The sequence below is a fragment of the Populus euphratica genome, unplaced genomic scaffold (genome assembly GCF_000495115.2).
Source record: "Populus euphratica unplaced genomic scaffold, PopEup_1.0 scaffold643.1, whole genome shotgun sequence".
Taxonomy (NCBI): Eukaryota; Viridiplantae; Streptophyta; class Magnoliopsida; order Malpighiales; family Salicaceae; genus Populus; species Populus euphratica.
The window spans coordinates 118,724-125,886 of record NW_011500273.1 but is presented as its reverse complement, the minus strand read 5'-3'; the positions used below and the strand labels follow the sequence as shown (position 1 = coordinate 125,886).

Genomic DNA, 7,163 nt, shown 5'->3' with positions numbered 1-7,163 from the left:
ACAAATAACAAAAACAATATTTGTAATATTTAAAGAATTTTTTTACATTGAAAAAAAAATTAGCTTGACCCATAGCATACTATATCGTGAGACAATCAGATGGTGTTATATTATATATAATAATTTTTTTAATCTAAATTTAAAATTAAATTAACTTAAAATATAAATTGTAATTTTTAAAGGAAATGAGACAAAATAAAAAAATAACTAAACTACATTTAAGAATATTAGTTACAAGGGAATTTATATTGAACAGTGGAGATTGCTCTAAAAATGATCCAAACGCTTGTACTTCATGCTATATACATGTGTTCTTCTGTGTTGCAGTTGCGGTTCAGTAGGGTTTATAATCAGAGTTCCCCAGTCAATGATTTTTAAACTAGAGAACTAAATTGGATTGGATTTCTCTGAATCTGATATTGAACATCCCTGGAAAAAAAAAAGAAAAGAAAAAAAGAAAAGAAAAGAATGTTGATGCAACTTCCTCGGTTGACAAGCTCTCTTAGAAGCCCATTCGACATCGACGAAGCCTATCTCCAGAGAAAAGTCATCCTTCAAAACTACCTCAGGAAGCCTAACAAGTATATACCAGTACTTCCCCCCCTAAATTGAATTAATATTGTTTTAAATTTATGTTAATTTTTTTTTGGCTTGATTAGTACTGCAAACTCGCTTCATGAATCAGAACTCGCGAGGAAGATTATTGATGGATGGGAAGAAGGTAGTGTTTTTCATATAAATATTTATAGGAGTTTCTTGTAATATTTGATATAATGAGATGATTTTTGAAGTTGATTGGGAATTTATGGAGCAGCCTCAACCGAAGTCCGACAAGCGTACAGGCAATTTATTGGAGGAGTTGTGGAGTTGATAGATGGAGAGGTGCAATCAGAGGAGTTCCGCGAGGTGGCATGGAATGTGTATCGCATATTTGGGGAAGAGGAGAGTGCCGACAGCAACTTTACCGAAAAGAAGTAAGAAACTTGATTCTCCAACACCAATAGAAACACTTTTGTTTTGTTTTTTTGAGTCTGTGGTGTGCATGAGTTGAGTGCATCGGATTTTGTTTATGCTTCCCAATGAGATGGTGACCGGAATTCAGCAATTGCTGTTACTCGTTCAAATGCAGGTCGAAATTGCAGAAACTTATTGGTCATGCAATTTCAGATGCTAGGTTGCAGAAAGTTGCCGCTCTATCACAGAGGCTTTATGGTTTGCAACCAAGAAACTCTGGAGCTGCACTTATTGTAGAAAGTCATGTCAATGGGAGTGGGGATGATTTAGAGTTTGGTGCTGACCTTGCTTTCCAAGCGCCAGCTAGGTTTCTGATGGATACTAGTTTGGAGGATGGGGAAATGTTGGGTGAGGAAAGTGCTGCTCCTCTTTCTATGTTGCATGATGGCTGGTATGATCATGGTGACCCGGGACAAAATCATTCTACTGCTGATGGTGGAAATTTCGATTTAAGTTGGTTAAGAGATGCATGTGACCAGATAGTTGGAGAAAGTACTTCACAGCTTTCCCAAGATGATCTTCCAATGGCTATATGCCGTGTACTTGATTCAGACAAGCCCGGTGAGGAGGTACTAGTTAATAGTTATTATGTTCGTAAGCTATGGATGTCGGTTTTAGCATGGCAACCTAATTCTTATTTACTTCTTTCCCCCTTTTAGATAGCCGGTGATTTATTGGATCTTGTCGGGGATAGTGCTTTCGAAATTGTACAAGACCTTATACTGGTATGCTAGCTATTGCTCTACAAGACCTTATACTGGTATGCTAGCTATTGCTCTAGTTTCGCATTACTATCCAGTAAATCATGACATTACAAATTACAATTAAAAATTAAAAAATAAACTAAAGGGTGTTTGTCATTTTACTGTTCATGTTCATGTTCATGATTGACTGCACGATCTCACATTTCACTTTGGATTAGAACAATTCTCTTTCTCTAAATTTTTATTTTGGTTCTCAAAGTTTTGCCCCTTCATTGCATCCTTTTGAGCCCAATTGAAACCTAATTGTTTTTTATTTTTTTAAGAAAGGTTGAAATTGAAAGATAGAAGACCAAAGTAAAAAAGATGGGGAAAATAGATGGCATCTTTGAATTTCATATCAAAAGATCAATTTGGTCCCCATACGTTTTAGTTAATAAATTATCGGTCCCTTTAGTTATTGGAAATTCAATTTTCATAAAAAAACTTCATTTTCCTCATTTTTAGTCTCTAGTTCGTGAGAGGAGAGGGAAGGTCATCGGAATCCGGTGCAGAGAGAGAAAATCATCGTTGATACCGATTCTGATCACTAAAATAGTTGATTTTAATCTCAACGAGTTTCATTTAATGAGAGGAGTTTGATAATGGTTGATTAGAACCTTAATATTGCAAAAAAAAAAAAGATTAAAAGGAAGAAATATTTTATGTGGTTTAATTGTGTGTTTTTGGATGGTTTTTTGGGATTCTTAGGTTGATAAATTGGCTTTTAGATATTATAAGGGTGTTTATAAGGTGTTTTTTTTTATTAAAATGGGTTGAAAAAGGGTTTATAGGGCAAAAAATACTCTGCTTTGACTTTCCAACACTGTAATGGTGGTTAGAATCCACGTGGATAAGTGACATGTTGTCTGATTATTTTTTTTTATTTTAAAAAAGAGGCAAATGACTTGTAATTCACCCTTTATAAAGATTAAAAAAATAAAACTAGGCCTAGGCACATGGGGTAGGCCTAGGCTCTTTTTTTGGCTTTTTTGTTTTGTTTATTTTTTATTGTATATTTAGGTAAAAAATAAATTAAAAAAAGAAAGTTAAACCCGATTAAATCTATGACTCAAGTCGCATGTTTGACTGGTTAAGTCATAATGTTCGAGTTGATCTATCATCTCAATATTTTCTTAAAATAATATGCCATATTGAAATTTTTTTTTCAAGCATTTAGCTTATTTGAAATTTGTCTTCGTGGTGTGTTTGATTTTTTTTTGGTGGGATTAATTATTTAAAATTGCTTTTTACATGATTGTCACGGTCCGGGTCGCTAGTTTTGCAGGTTAATCTAAGTTGACCCAGGTCGTTTTAATATGTCACCATGTACTCTTCTTCTTCTTCTTCTTCTTTTTTCCCTAAAAGAAGTCATCTTGTAATTCTTATAATTTTTTTTTTCCAGTTTCATCCTTTAGCTTTTTTTTAATCTTATATTTAGGTTAAAAAAATCAACTTAAAAAATAAATAAATTATTAAACCCAATGGATTCCAAGACTCGAATTGCGGGCTTGGTAGGTTAGGCTACAAAGTTTGTGTCAATCAATTATGTTGGAGGCTCAATTGTTCTTGAAAAAAAAGATGCTACACTGAAAAGTTTTTAACACATTTGGTTTATTTTGAATTTGTCTTCATGATATGTTTTGTTTTGGTTTCTGTTGATTAATTGGTTTCGATTTGCTTTTTATAGAGTTATTTTGTCCTCTTGAATATACATATATTTTTAAATCCATACCACCTTGTTATTGGTCATCTAGGTTGCGGGGTTGCGGGTTTAATGATGTAGCTTGAAAATTTCCTGCAATCTTGATTTTTTTTAAACATTTCAAAAAAACATGGTTCGACCCAAAGAGCTGGTCAATGGACTTGTATGTTTCTCTTTGCTGATATATGATGTATGATGCTTCCTCGAGAAGTTAGAACATTGCTGTTCTAAGTTTATACAGAAGGTTATGATAGATTAAATTCGTCTGAAATCAATGCAATGTCTTCCACTGAATTGTGACTCCCTATTGGGTTCATCTTTAGTCTATCACGAGCTGTAATTTTTTATGGTATCACTCTTCTGGGTTTCTAGTATGTTTATCAGTGAGAGATGCACACTAAATTGCTGGATCAACTTGATTGAAAATAATGCACATGTAATGTTTCTTAAATTATTATATCCCTATCTGTCTCTTTCTTTTGATTATTTGATGGTTCAATGTCAAACAAACCTATCACTTATTTCTCTGGGGCTATATTTGAAAGTTTCTATTACTTTTTCCCCAGCATCGCAAGGAACTTGTTGATGCTATCCATCGTGGATTGTCTCTACTTAAATCAGATAAAACGGCCTCAAACACTCAATCACGCATGCCTAGTTATGGTACTCAGGTACAAAAAGAGTTATATAATTATGTCATTAATTTTTCTGCAAGTAATGACATATCAACTTCTTTTTTAAGGTTACCATCCAAACAGAATCTGCGAAGCAAATTGATAAACTCCGGCGCAAGGAAGAAAAGCGAAATAGACGTGGAACAGAACATGGGGTTGAGAGTGATGTGTCAGTTGCAAGTTTTTCATCTTTACTTCAAGCAAGTGAGAGGAAAAACCCATTTGACAATCTTATTGGGTCTGGACAAGGACCCCATTCATTGTCGGTGACTGCTCTTCCGCAAGGTACTGTCAGGAAACATTACAAGGGGTACGAGGAAGTCATTATTCCCCCAACACCAACCACAGAAATGAAACCTGGAGAAAAGCTGGTAATTTCTTGTGGTGTAGATTAATCTCTTTCATGATATATTGTGAAGATACTCTCTGCATTCTTGCTTCTGTTTTCCTGGATAGTGATAACTGTATGTCATGTTGGTGATATTGGAAATAAAGGTGTTTTTCACAAAAGAGAGGAAAGAAAAACGATAGAAGAAAAAATAGTAGAATGAAATACAGTTGATTATCATTGTCTGGCAAAATAAGATGTTGAAGTAATTCTCTTTGCTTGTTATGATGTCTAGAAACAAATGTTGAGATGATTGTTACAAGTTCTGAACGATACTTTGTCATTTAGAGCATTTGTTTTTTGTAATGATGATGAGAGGAATCATTCCATTTCTTTTCTAGCAAGCTTCATGTTGGCCTCTTAATTTAGGTCCATTTGATAGCTGTATGAACCAATTTATGAACACCCCTTCCATTCTCAAACTGTATTGATACTGAGGAAAATGTATGAGCTTCAAGCTGCCAAGAGAAATTGTTTGCGTTTCATTTTCCCAATTTTCTTGCAAAAGTGATGCAAGTTTTAATGATTGATTTGCAACACTAGTGCTTGCTTCGATTTGAAGAATATACACTTGTTTTTCCCTAGACTGTTAGAAGAAACCAGACATCACTTTTCGAAACATCACTTTTCGAACTCTTAGAAGTTTAACTGTTCTGAACTCCTAGATTTCTACACTTTACCAGAGGATGGAAGGTGGTGATTTGTCACATATAAGCAATCACTAATGACATAACAACTGAAACACTCTCCAGCAGTGTTGTCGCCATGCTTTAGATGTTTCCTGGATTTTGGATGTTTGCATTTGATAAGAACTCAGGACTACAATATGGATGCAATGGAAGAGGCTTTATACACTTGCAGGTTGGAAAACTGGGACCTTCTCCAAGAGAGGGCAGTTGTCAAGGACTTGGAAGCTTTTTATGGTAGCTAAATGAAATCTGTGCAACTTCTTGTGTGGAAGATTAATGATAAGTAATGTGTTCCTCTGGGGGTCGCAGGATAAAGTTGTTTAGTGACAGGATAGTTTGTGATATGGTGTCTCTCTAGGGTGGGTATGGTGATTCATTGTGGAAAACTTACTGCTTAATTCTCATTTGCTTGTGTTGTTCTCTGTATCTCTCTCTTTCTGTGCATTGCGAGTTCCAGGAAGGTTGCTGTTACTCTAGTAGTATGCTGCTCATTGATATTGATTTGTGTCTCACAATGTTACTGTCATCTTGATATTTTGTTAGATTGAGATAAAGGAGTTGGATGACTTTGCTCAAGCTGCTTTTCATGGCTATAAATCTCTAAACCGGATACAGAGCTGGATATTTCAAACTGTCTATTACACTAACGAGAATATACTTGTGAGTAATCTGTTCTGTGGTTAACATTTAATCATTTTAGCAACTAGGTTAAGTATGTATTGCTGATCTGTAAAGCCTTTCTTTATGGCAGCCAGTTATGTAAAGCGATGTATTACTACATTTATTTTATTTCATTTCAAGTCCGTGGACTCCTAGCACATAGAGTTTTCCTACTTTTAGTCTCAGTCTCAAAATATAGTCATTTTCATTCTTCTATCTGGGTGAATAAACTAGAGATGGAGGATTGCCAAACTGTAATGGCTTAATATGAGTGGCGGGATTTTTTATGGAAAAGTGGGGGAGGGAAGGGTGGGGTAAGATTGGGGAGATAAAGTAAAGTTGGAACTTCAGTTATGGTTCAAATTTTTTGAGAATAAATGATAATCTGAAACTAAAATTTGAAGTTCTAATGGGTTTCTAAGAACCTATGAATTGAATGATTTTAGATGTTTATGACAGAATTGGTTTTTGATGTCAATGGGGAAATCCAGCTGAAGAGATAGGTTGTTCTTGATGGCAAAGCAATATATGGCTTTTACTCACAACCATATGTTTGATTTCATTGCATGAAGGATTGCTTTTAGAATGTCTGAAGTTTCTATGTATTTGCAGGTTTGTGCGCCGACAGGAGCTGGCAAAACAAACATAGCTATGATCTCTGTTCTACACGAGGTATTTGAATGGGCAAATACTGTCTTGTGTTTTTGTTTGAGACTTTGGGCAGACTGCTTATGGTTTACTAGAGAGGGGCTGTATGGTGTCACATGACTGGGAGAAATTACTTCTAATGCCTCTTAGATATATCACGTTATTTTTTTTATCAGTAATACATGACTTTTGAATTTAGTCATATTCACATGGACAAATCTATTCTTTTGGTTGTTTTTTTTTTTTTCCTCTAACTATAAGTTACTGGTTGTTTAAAAGTTTATCCTATGGTCATATTGTTGATATCAAGTTTCTTTTTTTTTTTTTGCTGTACAACATATGATATTTTTGATCTTTCTTAAACAATTGAATGTGTAGTCTAAAATACTGCACAGGATGATATATATATATATATATTTGAAATTTATGCGGTTAGTAAGTTGGCTTCTTCTTCATTTATTTATGTCTTCAGATTGGACAGCACTTCAAGGATGGGTACTTGCACAAAGATGAATTTAAGATAGTTTATGTTGCTCCTATGAAGGTATAGTCGACCTGTAAGACATATATTGTCCACTTCTGTCTGTGTGTTTAGGGTGAAGAGTTTTTTTTTTTTTTTTTGGGGTGGGGGGGGGGGGTGTGTGT

At 34.7% G+C, this 7,163-nt stretch overlaps 1 protein-coding gene across 5 annotated transcripts in view; it reads left to right on the top strand.

Moving 5' to 3' along the window:
- Positions 1-273: 273 nt before the first annotated feature.
- LOC105113011 (U5 small nuclear ribonucleoprotein helicase) overlaps positions 274-7,163 on the top strand; it is a 37,479-nt gene continuing 30,589 nt past the window's right edge. For 2 of the 5 annotated variants that reach the window (XR_839875.1, XM_011008982.1), the window contains exons 1-10: positions 274-581; positions 660-721; positions 815-974; positions 1,130-1,583; positions 1,674-1,739; positions 4,026-4,130; positions 4,202-4,504; positions 5,754-5,870; positions 6,483-6,542; positions 6,991-7,062. Coding sequence is in view for 4 of the 5 variants with exons in the window: in XM_011008982.1 (XP_011007284.1) it covers positions 469-581; positions 660-721; positions 815-974; positions 1,130-1,583; positions 1,674-1,739; positions 4,026-4,130; positions 4,202-4,504; positions 5,754-5,870; positions 6,483-6,542; positions 6,991-7,062 (1,512 nt within the window). In the remaining variant the exon portion in view is untranslated. Of the gene's footprint in view, positions 582-659; positions 722-814; positions 975-1,129; positions 1,584-1,673; positions 1,775-4,025; positions 4,131-4,201; positions 4,505-5,753; positions 5,871-6,482; positions 6,543-6,990; positions 7,063-7,163 lie in introns of those variants that run through there. The other 3 variants (XM_011008979.1, XM_011008980.1, XM_011008981.1) reach the window with 3 other exon arrangements.